Source organism: Podarcis erhardii (assembly GCF_964252035.2).
Source record: "Podarcis erhardii genome assembly, chromosome: 6".
In the NCBI taxonomy this organism is placed as follows: Eukaryota; Metazoa; Chordata; class Lepidosauria; order Squamata; family Lacertidae; genus Podarcis; species Podarcis erhardii.
Window position 1 is genome coordinate 63,854,036 of NC_138510.1, and position 19,881 is coordinate 63,873,916.

General features: G+C 41.2%; 1 protein-coding gene and 1 long non-coding RNA gene across 2 annotated transcripts in view; one reads left to right on the top strand and one right to left on the bottom strand.

Moving 5' to 3' along the window:
• Window positions 1-15,073, top strand: part of IL23R (interleukin 23 receptor) — a 34,110-nt gene extending 19,037 nt beyond the window's left edge. Inside the window, exons 10-15 of the mRNA XM_081867178.1 lie at window positions 1,646-1,834; window positions 2,463-2,546; window positions 11,475-11,537; window positions 12,579-12,678; window positions 13,335-13,425; window positions 14,423-15,073. Coding sequence (XP_081723304.1) covers window positions 1,646-1,834; window positions 2,463-2,546; window positions 11,475-11,537; window positions 12,579-12,678; window positions 13,335-13,425; window positions 14,423-15,046 — 1,151 coding nt within the window. The 3' untranslated portion in view covers window positions 15,047-15,073. The remainder of the gene's footprint in view (window positions 1-1,645; window positions 1,835-2,462; window positions 2,547-11,474; window positions 11,538-12,578; window positions 12,679-13,334; window positions 13,426-14,422) is intronic.
• Window positions 363-16,512, bottom strand: LOC309344666. Its single transcript, XR_014157825.1, has 3 exons — window positions 16,289-16,512; window positions 15,230-15,268; window positions 363-603 (listed from the first exon to the last, which is right to left on the bottom strand). It is a non-coding gene; the product is annotated as an uncharacterized lncRNA (long non-coding RNA).
• Window positions 16,513-19,881: the final 3,369 nt, after the last annotated feature.

Sequence of the window (19,881 nt, forward strand, 5' to 3'; positions counted from 1 at the left end):
GGGCTTTGGAAAGGAGGTGTGAGGTTTCCGGCAGGGTCCTACAGCCCTCCCACCTCCTCCCCAAACTGGATAAGCACTAACTAGGCTTTGGAAAGGAGAACGGAGGGCTCTAGGACCCTAGGAAGCTGTCAGAGCCCTCACATCTCCTTCCCATGGCTGGGCAAGTGCTTACGGGTCTTCTCTTCTTGACAACCAGTGCAAAGAGAACCAGTCATGTTACCCTCAATCCGCCTCTGCTATATGACAAGCTACACTTGCTGAAATTCCCTCTTCTGTACAAAAGATGCAGGATCCCTGTTCTTTTTTCCACCTGGTCACCCTAGGTGAATGACAATCTAAGAAATACACCTTTGCAGTCCCATTAATGCCAGAGGGGTTTACGACACGGGATTGCACTCCTAGATGGATCCTGTAGAATAATCATGACAATATTTTTGTCATTTCTGCTCTCTCAACATGACAGAGAAAGCTAGTACTGCAATTCCAAAGTTCTGTCCTGGTTTTGGACAAGCTTCTCCTTTCTAGCTTCACAGGATGCTTCTAGCTGTTCTGCTTTCGTAGGAATTGATGGTTCCTAGAGAGTCCAGCTCAGTACAACAATCCCTGAGGAGCAACAGAAATTTTATTCCAGTTAACTATGTGATGCTAAAAGAGGACCTTATCAAAATTCTAGCTCTTTACCACCATCCACTTGGGTTGTAGATCGGCCTAGAAATGTTGAGAACACAGGTGCTTAACACAGGTGCCCAGGTTTACTCTCTGAGCTGATTCTCAGGGACGATTCACACCCCAGCCAGCACCTCTTTAATCTTCTACCCTCCGGCAGGAGATATAGAAGTATAATCAGTTGTACCAACAGGCTAAAAAACAGTTTCTATCCGTGGGCTGTTAGGCTGCTGAACAGAAAATAATATAGTGCAACTGACTTTCGGGGTTGGTGTGTTGTGCGACAAGCACACAGAGTGCAATGAGATTGAACGTTTGTGGGGGGCGGGAGGGAGGCTCGGTTACTTTCATTGTACACAGGTTGTACATTGACAATAAAGGTATTATTATTATTATTATTATTATTATTAATCATTCAGCAACTGCAGAAGTGGTAAATATATTATACTTCCAAAATGTCCATCACTTTGATGAGCTTCTCTGGAATCCATGTGTGTATATGAAGGCATTTGTCTTATCTTGCTGCTGCAGGAACAGTAGATCAGAATTTGAGGAGAGGAATGTGGTCATAGTTGGATGACATCATAGGCAAGGGTCCTAGACACTCTTTTGCCCATTGGTGGATGAGTATAGCTAACAGGGAGCTTGCAGGAGGAGGAGGAGGAGGAGGAGGAGGAGGAGGAGGCGGAGGAAAAATGTTTCTCTGGGTTCTTTCCCTCCAGTTATACAATTTCCTTGATCCTTATTGACATTGATCTTTCTAGTGTATGCACTTAGCTTAAAGAAAATGTCTATATCCTCACTTGGTTGATTTCCAGTGTGCCAGATGGAGATAAAGAAGCTGCACTCCACTTTATGCTCCCCATCAATACACCCTTCGCTCATTTCAAGGGCACCTTCTTCCTATTGCAAAACTATTTCAAATATTTTGCTAGATTTTATACAACAGTCAAGTCATCCCTGATGCTTTTCCCTGTAGATTTCCCACCACCTACCAACATGCAAATGAACCGCGATGAACAGAAAGGGATTTCTGTTGTATGGGAACCTCCCCAACCAATTGGAAAAATAGTTTTGTGGTACATAGTGGAATGGACGTCTGCAGATTTCAGACGTGGACTTGTGTGGAAAAAAGTCCCCATCCAAAACACAACAACATATATCAAAGGTAAAATATAAGTCAACTCTTTTTAGGGGCCTTCATGATATGTTGGGCTGATGACATGCATAGCTTCTTAGACCCAGAATAATTGAGCCGCTCAGGAACAGCCAACATGGCGCCCTGCAGATGCTCTCAGACTACAACTCCCATCAGTCCCAGACAACCTAGCTTATACTCAAAGACGATGGAAGCTGTTGTCCAATAACATCTGGAGGGCACCAGGTTTGCTACCCCAGGAGTGGATTTTGCAAACATGAAGAATCACTTTTAGTGAAATCTGTTTTCCTCACCCTTGGTCACCAAAAGACAACAAACATACCAAACCTACAAGCAAACTTAGCAAAGACTACCAAAATTAACATGGACAAATAGAGCTACTGTAGGAACAAAATATAAGAAACCCACATAGAGCCACCTGAGCTGCTTATTTGGAGAAAGGGATACAAATGTGATAAAACATTCTAAAATGACTGTCTGCTCCCCCACCCTTCCCCAAGAAGTCAGAACAAAATCATGGGATTAGAATTCATTGGTTCTTATTTCTGAAGTTTTACTCATGATTCCTTTTTAAAAAATTATACAGTAGAACTTATTTTCATGATTAAAATAAATGAATAAAACCTCATCCTTACAGAAAATGTCAGAATGGGGCATAACTTCAACATTTCAGTGTATGTTGTGTATCAAGATGGCATCAGCAAGGCCTGTTCCATCCCAAGTAAGTACCATTGGGGCCATTGTAAGGGGACTGGCACTATTTCATAGTGTACTGTGTTTGAGCTAAACTTCCTCTATGGTATGGTCATATCTCCCTGACTAAAAATATTTTTCAATGTGTTGATGTGTATATGGTAATTATCTTATTCAAACTGGAATAAGATAGTTTCGGGGCATTAACTGGAATGAAACCTTTCCTTAAAAGGTGTGGATGAGGACATGTTTCATAAATAATGTACAGTACACACATTTGTTTGCTGTATGTACCCATATTGCTCTGTAGAAGATGTGAGAGCCATACTAATCTTTCATGTTCACTGTGTGTGTATATGTCAGAGCGAGCAGCAACTGGCCCTGATTCACTTGCGTACGTACAGGAAAAAACTAAAGATAAGCATGACTTTCACATAATTAGAAGAAACATACTAAATCAGACATTCTTGCTCATTTCTGTTAACTTGCCTTTAGTTGTATTACATCCTTTGATTTTAAAGTTCTTCCATCAGAGATGCTGTATAAGACTGTTAGATAACCAAAGCATTTCTACACCATGAATAATAATGCCTTGATAGGAATTAAGGCGAATTTGCCAAGGACAATGAAAAGTAATAAGTTTGCTGGAATGACTTTTATGCCCAGCCTTGATTAAGCAGATTATTGTGAAATAGTAGATACTGTACCACAATTATGTAAAGTGTTACTGGATTCCATTCAAAGTAATACAAAGGCTTTAACTGCTGAATCAGGGGACCCTTCTGTCTATCAAGGTGTATTACTGTGCTCTTACATACAGATCCAACCCCTGTGTCCTCAATAATATTAGTAATAAAAATTTTATTATGTTTTTTATATGTCCTGGAAGCCTCCCAGAGTGACCGGGGAAACCCAGCCAGATGGGTTTAATATTATCAAATTTATTATCTGCCCTTCATCAACAGGTCCCAGGACAGTTTAAAACAGCTGAAAATTAAAAACAGTTAAGGCAGATTACAATCACAAGAACAGGGTGGTCCTGAAAGCACAAAGGGTAAAGAGGTGTGTTTCCAGCATTTAGTGAAAGCTGTATTGTGAGGAAGCCAGATACACTTCTACAGGGAGAGGAGTCCACAACTTAGGAGCTGCCATAGAAAATGCACTCTCCTGGGCCACCACAACCCAAACTTCTGAGAGTGGTGGAACTACCAAGAGGGCACCCTCTGCTGATCTTAACACCCAGGAGTGTCTGAAGGGACGCTCTCTTTAGGTAGCAGGCAGAAAACCAATGTAGCAGGCAGAAAACCAACAGATGGAAGTTTTCTGAACACGAAGATGGAGGAATTGCATGGGTTCCTTGGCAAATCCATAACTCCAGCCAAAAATGATGAATATTTCATACATACTAAAACCCTTGCAGAAAACATGTTCCTGAGATTGCTTCTCTAAAGCTCTAACTAAATTTAGAAATTACACCACAGGGTTAATAGCAGCAACATCCCAGTTATTCTAATAATTACCTTTTACTGCCACATCATATTGCATTTTCTTGTTAGAATTTGCTGTGGCTCCAAAGACCACAAGGCGGCAGTGTTTAATGAAAAATTATAATACGTACAGTAACTATTTTAGGGCTACTGCCGTTACCTACATACAGTTCTGTTGTTTGAACAAAATCTCCATTTCTTAAGCATAATGGAGCACAATGCCCACTCAGTATTTCAGTCACAAATGACATTTTGGCCCATTCACTCCTGCAGAAATGTGGAGCTATAAGGAGAACTAATGCATTCTTTTAGACTGGTGATGGTGAATATCTAATCATTCTACCATTTGCTGCTGGTGCTAGTAATATTTTCACTAGAAAAAGGAAAAGTCAAAATGACACTTTCCCTTTTTTGAACTGGAGCTCTCTTGTTTTTCTAATGCTACAAAGAAAATAGCACACCCTCTGGAATGCGCTTCCTGAAGAACTGCTGCACATTGCTTCATGCTAAAGCTGAACCAGCTGCTATTAAGTCCCTAAATCAAAGGAATGTAAACTTAACACCCCTAAATAAAATGGCAGTGATCCAGAGACATACACATGCAGTTCCCATTGAAAGCTATTGCAGAGTTTTCGGCAGGTGTGGGTGGGTTTACTAGACATGTCATCCAACTACAGAAATCTTCGTTGATTAATCAGTTAAGTTGCAACTGATTTAGTTAGCTAAACTGGTTAAAGTATGCCTATGAATAAAACATTTTATCAGAAGAAGAAGAATAACATTTATGTTGTTTTTAAAACATTAATAAGCTTGGCAGATCCGATTGTATTGTCTGGAATGGACAAGTACTCTATCAAAATAGATAAATAATAATACTTTCTACACCAGAATTTAATTCAATTACAGTTCCTACCAGGATGGCTACCAACAAACACTCTTTTTGGCAGGGCCAACGTCGGCACCTGGTATCCTTAGGCAGCTGCCCTTACATCTCCTCCCCTTCCCCCTCCCCCCAATGCTGGCAGAGCACTTTGAGCAATGCAAAGCATTTGGAACAAGCCACATTTTCAATTTCGCAGAATGACCTCAACCTGGTATCACTCAGGGGCATTGCAGGAAATGGAAAGGGTGGCTTGATGCAGCTGTTTCACACTGCAGCCAAGTAAGCCTAGCACTGACAAAGAAGGGGGGCACTTGTTGTTGTTTAGTCATTTAGTCATGTCCAACTCTTCATGACCCCATGGACCAGAGCACGCCAGGCTCTCCTGTCTTCCACTTCCACAGTTTGGTCAAACTCATGCTGGTAGCTTTGAGAACACTATCCAACCATCTCGTTGTTGGTTTCTGCTCTCTTCACTGTGCAGCGAAGTGCTTGTCACAAGACAATATTTACATTCCACAGTCTGTACTGTTGGGTTTTCCCATGGGAAAGGGAGACTGGATGTGATGTACACTGGTTTCCTGTTTTTCACTGTTCTTTGCAGTTCAGTGTGTGCTTTAGAGGAGAGAGGATGCTTTTCTCTGCTCCGGCAGAGGCAAGATGTTTTTTCTGTAACATACCAGCTTTGAAGTGTAAATAAAGCAATATACAGTATGTAGCACGTACTCCTCATCCTTCCGCTGTGCACGGGACTACTGCTTATCAACAATGTTTGGTTATGGGCCCAGAAAAACGCAGTCATCTTAAGAATGGGCTCCAGAAGTCGAATCGGAGTGCCGGCAAAGGATCGGAATGCAGGGGGACAGATCGGAACGGAATCTGCTCTGCGCGTCAAGATGATTGATGAGGTATGTGCTACTGCTCCGGGCAGCCTGCCAGCTTCTAATTAATGGCTTTATGGCTGGACTTTGAACTTTTAAAGCCGTTTGCCGGGCAAAGTTACTATGCGGGGAAATCGAAAGTAACTTTTAAAAGTGCTCTTGGAGTAAAGCAGCTGCAGAAAATAATGACGCAGCACTATTTAAGGCAGCATAGAGAAAGCACTTTAGAACTTTCCTTTTGAACTTGCCTTTGGAATGAAGCAGCACAGATGCAGCTTGTATAAAGCAGCATGATTTAAAGCAGCAGACATGACGCAGAAGGCTAATGCCAGAGTCATGATGGCCCTTCAGGATGCTTGTGGAATTCCTAAGCTCAATAAGAATAACTATGCGGACTGGGTTCTCTATGCAGAGGCTATTCTGCGGAAAGAGGGTCTGTTTGAAGTTATTACAGACACCCCCCCAGCTCCAGTCACAGATGCATGGGAAGCTAAAGATTCCAAAGCAAGGGGAACTCTTACATTGATAGTATCCCCAGAAGAGCTCTGTCTATTGCGTGATAAGACCTCAGCCAGACAAATTTGGGACGCTTTGAGAGAGGCTCACTTGAGGACAGAAGCTGGATCCACTATGTTTTACTTTAACAAGCTGCATAATATGGCTCTTGCTGAAGGTGGAGATGTGCGTAAACATCTGATGGAGATGCAGAATCTGAGACATGAGCTGCAACAGAGAGGACTCAACTTTCCAGAGGCTGTGTATTCCTTCATGATACTACAATCTTTGGGTTCAGGTTGGGAGTCTGTTGCGACTCAGATTGCTGTACAGCCTACTGCTCAGCTGACAGTGGACTATGTTACTGCCGTAATTCTCAATGAAGCAGATCGCCGTGGTGCTAGCTGCATGGGCAAGCGGGAGACTTCGCAGACGTCATCCCATAGTGCAGTGGAACCACCAGATGGCGCCAAAGCTTTGAAGGCAGTGAAATGCTACTCGTGTGGACATCTAGGCCATATGAAGAGGGAATGCAAAAATCCCAGGGCCAAGACAGAGCAGCGCAGTGAAAGCTCATCGCGTGGAAAAGGCCGAGGCAAAGGCAAAGGTCCAGTGTCCAGGACAACGCAGCCCAAGGCAATGGTCTCACGCTTCACTCCAAAAGTTGCAGAGGTCCAGAAGACGTCTAGATCTTTCTTCGTGGTTGATTCAGCAGCGACCCACCACATGTGCAACGATAAGCGACTGTTCGTGTCTTTTACACCGCAGGAAGGTGCGATTCACCAGGCGGATGACCACACAATCCCAAGTAAAGGCTACGGAACTGTTGTTCTTCACAGTTTGGACTTATCGATACAGAATGTGCTTTATGTGCCGGATGCCAAACATAATCTGCTCAGCGTTGGACAGCTGAATGAGCGGAATATTGACGTTTCCTTTAAGAACAAAAGGTGCATCATCACAAAGAAAAATGATTATGTATTGTATGCTGAATATGTTGATCGTTTGTATGTTTTGTATTATGATGATGTTGTGCAGGATGACACTTGTTGCATTGCAGGTACTAACAAAAGTTTGCATGCAGAATGTATTCACGATTTTCATCGAAAATTTGGTCATTTGCATTTTGAGGCAGTATCTAAGATGCCTGCCTTGGTTGAAGGTATGACTATTAAACCCTGCAGGTACCACATGAAGTGCAAGGCATGCGCAGCAAACAAGGTAAAAATGGCTGCGAAAGGTAAGGTGTCTAGTAGGCAAGCTACAGAACCATACCAAATTGTTCATGCTGATTTGGTTGGGCCACTAGCGCCCTCTTTGGGAGGAAACAGGTACTTCATGGTTCTCATTGATGCATTTTCCAGGTATATTTATGTGTACAATCTCAAGCAGAAATCAGAGGCTTTTCCTAGGTTCAAGGAATTCTGTGCTTGGTTGGAAAATGTGCATGGTAAGAAGGTAAAGACTCTTTTCAGTGATCGTGGGGGAGAATTCACTTCTCAGCAGTTTGAAGCTTTTCTGACTGAGAAAGGAATTCAACACGATTTGTCTAGTCCTCGCTCGCCATGGCAGAATGGACTTGCGGAACGAGCAAATCAGACATTGCTTCAAGGGTTAAAAACCTTGCTGCATGATGCTAATCTTCCAGAGAGTTATTGGGCCGAAGCTCTCTCATGTTTCACTTACAGTTATAATCGCAGGTTATCTTCAGCGATTGGTTGTACCCCGTATGAGAAGATGTTTGGCAAGAAGCCATACATCAAACACATGAAAATTTTTGGTTCTGACATGTGGGTTCACTCACCACAAAACTCCAAGTTAGACAAGCGTGGATTGCATGGTATCTTTCTAGGTTATCAGAAAGGGTCTTACAGAATAATGATGACTGACTCAAAGGCAATTAAGCTCACAAGAAGTGTTGAGTACAATGCCAAGTGGGGGGAGAATGTGGGAATTTTCCAGTGTTATCCTGATGACAGTGATGAGACTGAGGATAGTCAAAAGCAACCACAACAACCCACACCCACTGATGAAGGTTCTGATTCTGAGTCTGAAACTGAATCGGGTGATTCAGAGGATTTCGAGAGTGCGAAAGCCTCTATGCGACCCTCTGAAAGCTCTGATCAAGAATTGGAGGAACCATTGTTCACAATAGGTCACTTTTCTCCCAAGAAGGAAGAGGAGAGTGTTGAAGACCTAAGGCTAATTCGCAGATCACAAAGAGCCACAAAAGGCAGACCTCCAAAGAGATTTGCTGATGAGTTTGCTAAGATAACAGTAACAGCTGTTAAAAGCTCCAAGAAGGTATTTGAACCTTCAAGTTTCCAAGAAATCCAGGATTTGGATTCAAAGGAAGCTGAGCCATGGTTAAATGCAATGAAGGCTGAGCTTGATTCCTTGGAAAGGAACAAAACATGGGACCTAGTTCCAGTAGTTCCAGGAATGAAACTGCTTGGAAGCAAATGGGTCTTCAAAGCGAAGACTGATCAAAATGGCAAGATAGTCAGACACAAAGCCAGATTGGTAGCCAGAGGTTTTGCACAGGTACCAGGTGAAGACTATCACGAGACCTACTCACCCACAGTGAGGTATGAGAGCATTAGGCTTATGCTCAAGCTAGCTGCAGAGGAGAATCTACACATTAGTCACCATGATGTAAATACAGCTTTTCTGTACGGATCTCTAGATGAATCACTTTATATGCTTCCACCTGATGGCGTACAGGTAAAACAGGGATTTGTTTGTGCTCTGAAGAAGTCCCTTTATGGTCTCAAACAAAGTGCACGGTGTTGGCACACAAAACTCACTGAAGTATTGTTTTCTCTAGGTTTTAAGCAAGGGAAAGCTGATCCATGTGTATTTGTCAAAGAGGAGGGGCAAAAGAAACTGTATTGTTTGTTTTATGTTGATGATCTTTTATTCTTTTGGAAAGATGTCACAATGTACAATAACGCCCTAGCTCAACTGAAAGAGCACTTTGACATGAAAGATCTTGGTGAGGTAAACAACTACCTATCTCTGGAAATAGAGAGAGATCAAGATGGTAACATACTAGTACACCAGTCACGGAAAATTGCTGATGTGTTAAGCAAACTAAACCTGATGGATGCTAACCCTGTAGACACACCGATGACAACAGGTTATCAGGTAGATGACACTGAAGAAGCATTTTCTGACACTACACTGTACAGAAGTGTGCTAGGCAAGCTAAACTTCATTGCCAGATGTTCAAGACCAGACATTGCTGTTAGCTGTAATTTGCTAAGCAGACAAGTCAACAATCCTACTGTTAAGGATTGGAAAGCTCTGAAACGCATAGCGCGGTATTTGAAAGGCACTATGCATTACAGACTGAGATTTAACAATCAGAAGTCTGGTGGTCTTGAAATATTTGCAGATGCAAGTTTTGGAAGTGACACTACAGACAGGAAAAGTACGTCTGGAGTTTGCTATATGTACAATCAGGGTCTATTTGATTGGTCATGCAAGAAGCAAACAACAGTTAGCTTAAGTACTTGTGAAGCTGAACTGAACGCACTGTCTTATTCACTTAAAGATTGTGAATGGTTGTTACAATTGTGCAAAGACATGAAAATTCCTGTCAAATGTCCAATCCAGGTTTACCAGGACAACAAAGCATGTTTGGCTTTGCTGAATTCTGAAGGTTGTAAGCAAAGCACAAAGCACTTGCAATTGAAGTTGCAACATGCTAGGGAACGTATTCAAAAGGGATTCGTAACGGTGTCCTATATGCCAGGTAATGAAATTCCTGCTGATGTATTGTCCAAGATTGTATCAAGGGATCAACACTGTACCTATGTGCAGAAGTTGGGTTTGTACTGATATTGTACGAACACGCTGCCCAGTGATGTTCACAGAAAGGGGGAGGATGTTGGTTTCTGCTCTCTTCACTGTGCAGCGAAGTGCTTGTCACAAGACAATATTTACATTCCACAGTCTGTACTGTTGGGTTTTCCCATGGGAAAGGGAGACTGGATGTGACGTACACTGGTTTCCTGTTTTTCACTGTTCTTTGCAGTTCAGTGTGTGCTTTAGAGGAGAGAGGATGCTTTTCTCTGCTCCGGCAGAGGCAAGATGTTTTTTCTGTAACATACCAGCTTTGAAGTGTAAATAAAGCAATATACAGTATGTAGCACGTACTCCTCATCCTTCCGCTGTGCACGGGACTACTGCTTATCAACACTCGTCCTCTGTCGTCCCCTTCTCCTTGTGCCCTCCATCTTACCCAACATCAGGGTCTTTTCCAGGGAGTCTTCTCTTCTCATGAGGTGGCCAAAGTATTGGAGCCTCAGCTTCATGATCTGTCCTTCCAGTGAGCACTCAGGGCTGATTTCCTTAAGAATGGATAGGTTTGATCTTCTTGCAGTCCATGGGCCTCTCAAGCATCTCTTCCAGCACCATAATTCAAAAGCATCAATTCTTCAGCGATCAGCCTTCTTTATGGTCCAGCTCTCACTTCCATACATCACTACTGGGAAAACCATAGCTTTAACTATACAGACCTTTGTTGGCAAGGTGATGTCTCTGCTTTTACCCTGGACCTCCTCAAACCAGGCAGCCAGTGGGGCATGAAGAAACCCCAAACTGACACAACTGCTGAATTAATGTAGACAATACCCCCCCCCACACACACTACACTACAAAAGATACGTTGGCTGGATCCTAAGGCTGAGTTTTAGGAGAGATACAGTCCCTCAGGGGGAGCGTAGCTCAGTGATGACACACACACTTTGCATGTGAGAAGTCCTAGGTTCAATCCTCAGACTCTCCAGGTAGAATTGGGAAATCATGGGGAGTTGCTGCCTGCCAGTGAATACCCTGGGCAGTGGTTAGAGATCATGGGAGTTGTAGTTCAATAGCAAGTGGAGGGGTCAGAGCTTCTCACAGTGGTGTAGGCAAATATTGTGTTGGGTGAACTAGACAAATTCCTCCCTTTATGGAAGTTACCTATGTTCCTTGTTCACAGGAGCGACATATTTTCACCAACTGCAACTTGGAGAGTATTCATCCAACAACCAGTAAATACAAATTGCAGTTTAAATGAAAGCATTGAAGGGTTTAATCCCTTGGGAAAAGTGCTTTTGGTAAACTAATCGCAATACAAGGGAACAAAGTATTCACTACACTTGCTGTTGTACCACAGTGGAAGTCATTCTCCTTTTTTTCTTTCCTTTCTCCCGTTCTCTGGATAGCATTGCCGAGGAAAACTCAAGACACATATAATGGTCCAGGAAATATGTTTGCGGTTACCAACGGTAGGAAATGTCTCTGTGTCAGGTTTCCAGAAGAGAGGTTTTCTGTGTTACCAGATTTGGGAGGGTTTTTTGGTTGTTGGGTTGTTGGTGTTTTTACACCAGCCAGTGATAACATCTCAAAGAGGTGGGAACTGAGTGCAGCATTCACTGACGTGATTATAGGGAAATGAAAGTTCAGGGTGTTTTCACACATAAAAGAGCTAACTCAAATTATTCTCAATCCAGAGACATCCTAGGTTGAATATACAATATGAAAATACTCATATGAACTTTTAATGGTTGATTTTTAAAATTGTCAGTCAAGTGGCTAAAGGCACACAGAGGAGATTTGGTGTACATAAAACAACAGGGGTGAGCTGACGTGTTTGCTCTTCAGGAAACATAACCTGCTATCACCAATTGCTATCTTGCTCCATACAGTATCTCACATTCTATCAAACTGGCATGGTACCTCTCCCAATTTACTCAAGACTTGATTTGTCAAATGTGGATCTAATTATGCTACTATCTAGTTTGCCAAGGAAACACAATTCTCTAGTTAAACATCTTTATCACTCTGCTAAAGATAAGAAAGGCTAACAATGTGTATCTTGCGTAGCAAGTGCCATTGCCATCATATTCATGAGTTCTATTGAATTTGTCAAGCATGGTCAAACCAAAGCTTCATAATAAGCATAAGGCTCCCAGCCAGTTTCAGTGGCAACTTGTACTGAAATACATTATAAGGAACCTTGACAATTTGAAAAGCCCTCCTCGGTGCATCAGCTTAGCCATTCAGTGGTTGATATGGCATCATGTGAACAGCTATGAGTAGAAGCACATGGTTGTCTATACAGGACACATTTCTAAGATGCAGGCTCAGCAAAAGCAGGAACAAAGCACTGTGATGATATACATCTGAACTTCACAAGCAATTGGTCAAGCATCATAAAGTTATGATGAATTGATTTTATTCAGCAAGTGAGGTGTACCCTGAGTTAATTCTGAATACACATATGGTGTAAAATCAAAGTGCTGATCATTTCTCTCTCTCTTTTTAAGGTGATGGTGATGATGGTGGTGGTGTTCTGTGGGGAACTGGCTTTGGAATGTTCTTCTTATTTATAATTATTTTGAGTTTGATTGCTACAAACATTAAGAGGTACAAGCGTGAAGTGTTTCCCCAGACTTTTCTCCTTAGCCTTCGAGCAAATGTTTCAATCTTGGAAAATGTGTGTGCAGTGCCTGTTTGCGTTCATATTTTCCCTTATTAAAGCAGGGCAAGGGTGATGGTTTTGTAATTGATTTGTAAAGTTATTTAGGGCTGGTGAAAGATTGGTCCTTAGCTGTAATACAATATCTGACTGCAGTTAGGCTGAAATTGATGGCAAAGCTGTGTATTTAAGTGTAAAACAACTGAAAAGCAGGATGTGAGGCAACTTCATGCATAGATATGACATGACATATTTGACAAAAGATTTTCTCCACTCTCCACTTTCCTCATCAGAGCTATTTTTCTCTCAACGAGAAATGTGCTGGGGGTGGAAGAGTGATCTGGGAAGGGGCTCTGGAAGAACAGAGAAAGGGTTCAGCGCTGCTCCTAGTCGCTTGCCACTATTGCACCAAAATCATTCCAGACCCCATTTCACTTGTGTTTCTTGGTAACTGCATTTGAAGGCAAGGAGCTGCAACCATTACATATAATTCTGCTCTCAACCTTATCTAAACTACATAAGCATTTCCAATCCAATAATGAATCTGAACCGTGATCAGTTCTTCCAAAATGCAATTCATGTGTTGTGCTTTTTTTAAAAAAAGGGTTAAAACAGCATTTTGGTCGATAACACCGAAATGGCTTTTTGAAGATTATCCTAGAGTGCAGAACAGCAGTGTGATCAAATCACTTCAGGTAACTCCACAAGTCAACATTCTGTTTATTTAATGTGTCTAAAGAAACTAGAGTGAAGCAAGGTGGCACCTTGCATTTGTAGGAAGAAATGTTTGCATGACTTTAAAAACAGCAACAGCCCTGTATGCTTTATTTTATGACCATTACATTCAGCATATGTTGTGGACCTCTTTGGCTATTGCTTCTCATGTTCATCTCTCTACATGGCATGATCAAGACTTTGCACTCCTTCCCCTTGCTACAAGTGCAACATAAAATTGCCAGATTAGGAGATCCAAATTTACCTAAATGTGGAATTGCTTAAGATAATATATGACTTGATCTACTATTATCAGCATTCATCACCCATTGTTCAACTTAGTTCCATAGCTATTCATTCTTACATTCAAGTGTAACCTTAACTTTAAATCACGTGTGAATACTCTCTTCTCTTTCTATGCGTAAACAAAGGCTTGCAGTAATTAAAATGGACCAACTCCATTAACTTCTGACTTAAAAGCATAAAGGGGAAATAGTTCAGTATCAAACAACAAGAAAAGCAACAAAGAAATTCCTGCCCATATACTAGCCTTAACTCTGCAATCCTGAAGAGCTGCTGTCAGCCAGAGTGGACAATAGTGGGCTAGATTATGGACAAGTCTGACCTAGGATAAGACCTTATCTACAGAACTAGCCAGACATTCACCCTCATGAGATTCCCATCACATGAGAGGAAAGAATGGAACTATAAAGTTAATCACAACTTAACTTTAGATAGATTGGTTCAAGTTGCATTGCATAGATTTTGCCTATATCCACATATGCAAACCTTATTTTAACATTTATGTAGTTATCTTTTTATTCAGGTTTCCTATCAGTTTTACAGATGCCTCAATTTATTTTATTATAATGTGTCATTTCTGTGTTAATTACCCTAGACTAGATATTGAAACTGAATAGCTGTTTGCTGCCTCCTCCTGCCTACATTTTATTAATTTTTTCTGCAATTGTTTCTTAGGGGGAAAATGGTGGCATAACACACAATTCCACTGGGTTGTTCATCGATCATGAGGATGCTGTAGTAACTGAAGTGGAGGAGACACTGGTACACAAGGAGTATAAGGTTGTAGATCATAAAGAGGAAACTAGAGAAGCAGTTCTGGATAATGTTAACATTCCAGAAGACATACTGTTTGTTGGCAATTCGGACACAACGGAGGAAAATGGCTACAAACCTCAGATTTCCAGCCCAGCAGTCTTACAAGACAGTACTTATGAAATACATTCGCAAAGCCCAGATAAAAAACCAAACACCCCAGCTTTGCCTGTGAGTAGTTTAATAAAGGATTTCCCAAGTCCCATGGCTACCACATGGCCTATTGTTGGTACCAATGAAAATACATTTTTATTTGATAAAATCAGTCTTGTTTTGAACAACAGTAAAAGTGGACAGAGCAACATGGTCAGCTCAACAGATGAAGAGCCACATACACCAACAGAAAACCAATGGAGGCCCCTACTTTCAGATGATGATACTCAAGAACAGACCTTAATACCAGATGAACTTCTCTCTTGCTTAAATGCTGTGAATGAAGATTCTTCCGATATAATGTCTTACTTTCCTCAAAACGTTGCAAAGTAACTTTCTTATTAGGACGGAATATAAGATTTCTGCAACCATGATAAACAACCTTGTTCTGCATTTTCAAGTAGAATAACTCAAAGTATCCTCAACATTCTCAGTTCTCGTTGTCCAATTTAAAAAAACAAAAGAAAACAGCTGCAGTTGCAACCATAGCATTAATTTCTCATGCCACTTTCTTACCTTGAGATGAGACCAGAATGCCATCTTGTGAATCCTCTTCTAAGAGGCAAAATATTTCATCATATGAGCCTATCGTAGTTATCAGCTGCATCGACTGGAAGTGCAGGGTTTCCAGCCAAGCAACTGCACAGCAAGTAACTACAGATAACCCAAGCAAGTGAGCCAAAGCCAGGTAAAGGCAAAGATATCTCAAGATCCCTATAGTCTTGCTGAAGGAAAAAATATTCACAATTATGATGAACAGCAAGATAAGTGTGACCCAAATCAAGACATGGAGAAATTTTTATTTGGTTACAATTCCACCATACCTGACATCTTGTCTCTATAGTTGTATCAGTTTCCAATGCCACCAAGAAGGGGAAGAATTTAATTATGAGGCTGCCCCCCCCCAGTTTATCCAACTCTTGATCAAATATGTTTCTAATAGGGGTCAATTCCTTTCCAGCTGCAAGCGCTGTTCTTCTACAGTTGCCCAGTTGGCGCTGACCCATGACGGGGCCTTTTCTTTCTTTTTTAAAAATAGTATTTATTCAAATTTTAAAGATTACAAAGAGAAACAATAAAAAATAAAAATAAAAAAGACATAAGAAAACCAATTTTCTTGTCCAAATTGTAAGCCTCCATTATCTGATAATAATGAAGCCAATCTCGCACTTTGTTTTTTAGTTTTTCATAACTCTGCAGTTTTAATCTGTCTCCTTCTTGTTCCCATGACAGGGCCTTTTCAATGATGGTTCCCTGTTTGTGGAATTCCCTCTCTAGTGAGGTGTTTCTGCTTCCATCGTCATTAACTTTCCAGAGGAATTTGAAAAACATTCCTCTTTACCCAGGCATTTGGTGGCTGCAGAATACTTCCATGAAATAATGGATGAAATAATGTTTTAAATTGTAACTGCTTTTAAAAATAATGTTTTAAATGCTTTTTTTGCTATTAAAATGTGGGTGTGTTTGCTGTCTTGAGCTCCTTTGGAAGGGAGGTGGGGATAGAAATTAAATATAGAAATAAGTAATACAGCAGGTGTGGGAAGGCCTTGGCTCACCAGGTGTTGCTAAACTTACCATTTTGATCAGCCCCACACATTATAACACATTATGGACAGTGGCCAGGAATGACGTGAGTTCCCTACCCCTGTTTTGCAGACATAGAGTACCTACTGCAGGCTGGCTAAGCCATTGCTTAAAACTGTTCCTTGTGACTCATTCTCATTTTGCCAAGGTAGCATATGAATGTTTCTCACAACAGAACCCTCATCACATAGATCCCTCTCTGGCCAACATCAGTGGACTCTGTCAAGGCAGGAGGTGGCACAGGCAGTTTTCCTACATTGCTTTGTGAGGTAAGAGCCAGCCATGATGAAGCAAATTTGCAGTGGCAACCATGTTGCTGAAATAACACGTATGAGCCAGGACTGGGACAGTCCCCACATAGTTGACTCATGGGCCCTTTAAAAGAGAAGTCACATACCTATCAAGAAGCTTTCAAGATGTCTAAAACGTACAACCTTAATTTAGCACTTAGTGAGAGGATATAGCTGACTTTAGAAAATTTAACATCTGAAGGCTCTCAGGCGCATGATTTCCTAGAAACTGAAAAATGACACTAAACACAAATAAGTCTCTAGAATGCAAGCTGGTCTAAAATTAGTAGTTGTTGCTCTTGCAGGAAGGAAATAGTAAAGGAAAGCCACACACATAAGACGTATGATATAGAAAGTTCTTTGGTTGTTGTGTTCAGGACATTTTATGCACCTCAAATAGAAATCCACTCAGTTCTTGTTATATAATCGGGTAATATTTCTGTTTTGCCAAGAGCCATAACCTTATATTGCAAATAGCAATTAAATTTAGGGAACAGAAAATGATCCTTTCATATCCACCTCTTCAACTACCGTATATGCTGTGTTCATTATCATCACTAAATGCAATGATACAAACACACACAAAATAGCTTTGAGTTACCCTAAAGACTAAACACAACGCAGGAATCTTTTTGCCCAACGTGGGGTTCAAACACACAACCCTGGTGTCTCATACTCTGCAGACTGAGCCATCTTGGGGCTAAATTATTGATCACAGAGCTGATAGTACTGCAGATTAAGGGATGTTTTCCTGAGCAACCCACAGCTGAGCTCTTGTGCAGCTTCTAGGAATTTAAATGGAGCTTCTACTAGAAAACATCTTGATGGATTAATGTGAACATAGAAACACAGGAAGCTGCCTGACACTGTACACACTATTCCATTTGTATCACAAAAAATACAGTTTTTTCTCAGTCCAGAATCATTTGTGTTAGTCCTCAACAAGCTACTTTTAATGTAGATTGATTCTAGATCCTGTCATCCAAAAGGGTGGTTGTGGTTACTTGAGACTGTGTGAAAACCCTGCCCTTGATTAGATTATCCACCCTTTTCCTGTCTGCACATGCCCCAGGCGAATGAAGAAGGAAGTGGTGATTGCGCTCAAGGCATTCATCCACCCACAGCCTCATTGGGCAGCTGGGGATTCACCACCCGTTGCTGAAACCACCTACATCTCTTTCCAAATGGACACACTTCAGGTTAATGCAGAATCAATTTGTAATGAGCTTTAGTGAATGAAACTAGTTTCTCAAGAAGCGCTTTTCAGGGGTTTGTGTGTGTGTGTGTGTGTGTGTATGCAATAGATCTAGATTGTGTGTAGTCTGCATATATAAAAAATATAGTCTCCATGGATTCTAGAATATAATATGTGTACACAGCCTTCTACCGAGTCAGTTCACTGGTCCATCTAGTTCAGCATTGTCAACACTGACTAGCAACAGAGCACCAGGTCAGTGTCTCAGAATGTCAAGGATTGAACATGAGAACTTCTGCATGCAAACCAGTTATTTTCCTACTTCTCTGCAACTTTCTTTTTTTGTAGAGAAGAGTTGGGAACACTAAGATCAATGGACTCTGCTATTCACAGATCTCATCTCAAAACCAGTTATAAATAATATCTAGGCAATATGACTTAGGTGTACTTTGAGTAGACTAACTGAAGCCAATGAGACTTCAGTTAGTCATAACTAACTTGCATTCTGTTGAATTCAGTTGGTTAGCTCTAAGCATCACAAAGTCAGCAACTAACCTAATGTTTCAAACAATTGCAATATATATGAATGGTTCACAGGATAGGTTCCATGTCTTCTGCTTCCTTTCTAAACATTTTGACATGGCACTTGCTGCTTCCAAACTAGATTAACCTTAGTTGGTCAATGGTTTAACTTCTCAATGAATTGATATCAATAAGACTAGTTCAGTGTACTGTGTGAATGAAATGTCCTCTAAAGAACACTTTGAAAGCACCAGGCATATTTAATTCAAAGAAGTAACAGTCCAATAATATTATGCTCAATTTTCTATAGCAGGTAATGTTGACAGAATTTAAGACTGCATTACATATTCACAGCTGCAGGGGGAGCAAAATGGGGTTGAGGGTGAGGTTTAAAGACTGTCTCAAGCCAAATATTTTAAAATGTAGTATAAACACTGACAACTGGGAAACACTGGCCTGCGAGCGCTCCAGTTGGAAAACAGCCTTTACCAAAGGTGTCATGGGTTTTGAAGACACTCAAACTCAGGACGCAAGGGAGAAACATGCTAAGAGGAAGCCACGTATGGCAAATCCACACCATGATCAACTCCCACCCGGAAAACAATGTCCCCACTGTGGAAGGAGGTGTGGATCCAGAATTGGCCTCCACAGTCACTTACAGACTCATTGTTAAAATCGTGTTTATGGAAGACAATCTTACTTGGCTACGAGTGATCCCCAAAGAAGAAAAGAAGAAGAAGATCTGGGCAGTCATGTGAAAGCTAACTATCAATGGTTGCCAGATAGCTAGCTATCATGTGAAAGCTAACTATCCATGGTTGCCCGATTTACACAGTCGCTGAGATTAGCTGGTTGGACATCCCAGGGTAATTGTAATAAGTGGTCTTGGACCATTTGATGTTCTCCCATTGCTGAAGTTGAGCCAAACTAGTTATTATCCTGATGTCTGGTTTCTGCTAAAAACAGTGGATGTGTTGTTAACCATTTAATCCCTAACATTCAGTAGAATTTTATATTGTGTCATGTGGAGCTGAATCCACCCCACATAACTGGCTGCTAGTGGGGCTCAGGGAGACAGGGGATATACAAAACATAGTGATGTCTAGAGTTCTGCTAGATAGTAAGGGGACTGAAGATCTAGGTGAATATTGGGCAATATCTCGTTTGGGTGTGGACGTTATTCTGTGTTAAAGCTATTTTGAACATTCTAAAGGAACAGTACAGTATTATAACAATAGGAAAGGAATAATTGCGGAAAGCATATTTTATGTGAAAGTGACTAGTCTAGCTAAATGGTTACTAAGAAATCTTTTCAAGTAAATGAAACTGCAAAGCAACACCAACTAGAAGACCCAAGTCTAACAATAGAAGAAGAGGAAAAGAAACTGGTGATCCCTGCAGTCTCAGATTCTCAGTCAGTTTTTGCTCATTTTGCTATCTTGAGGTTAATAGCAGTGATGGTTTGGAAACTGACATTAAAACTGTATCCTTTGTAGATAGTAAGTTATACTTTGTACAGAGAAATAGATTGCTTGTGCTGCTGATTCCCCCCCCCCCCAAGGTTCACTATTTGTTTT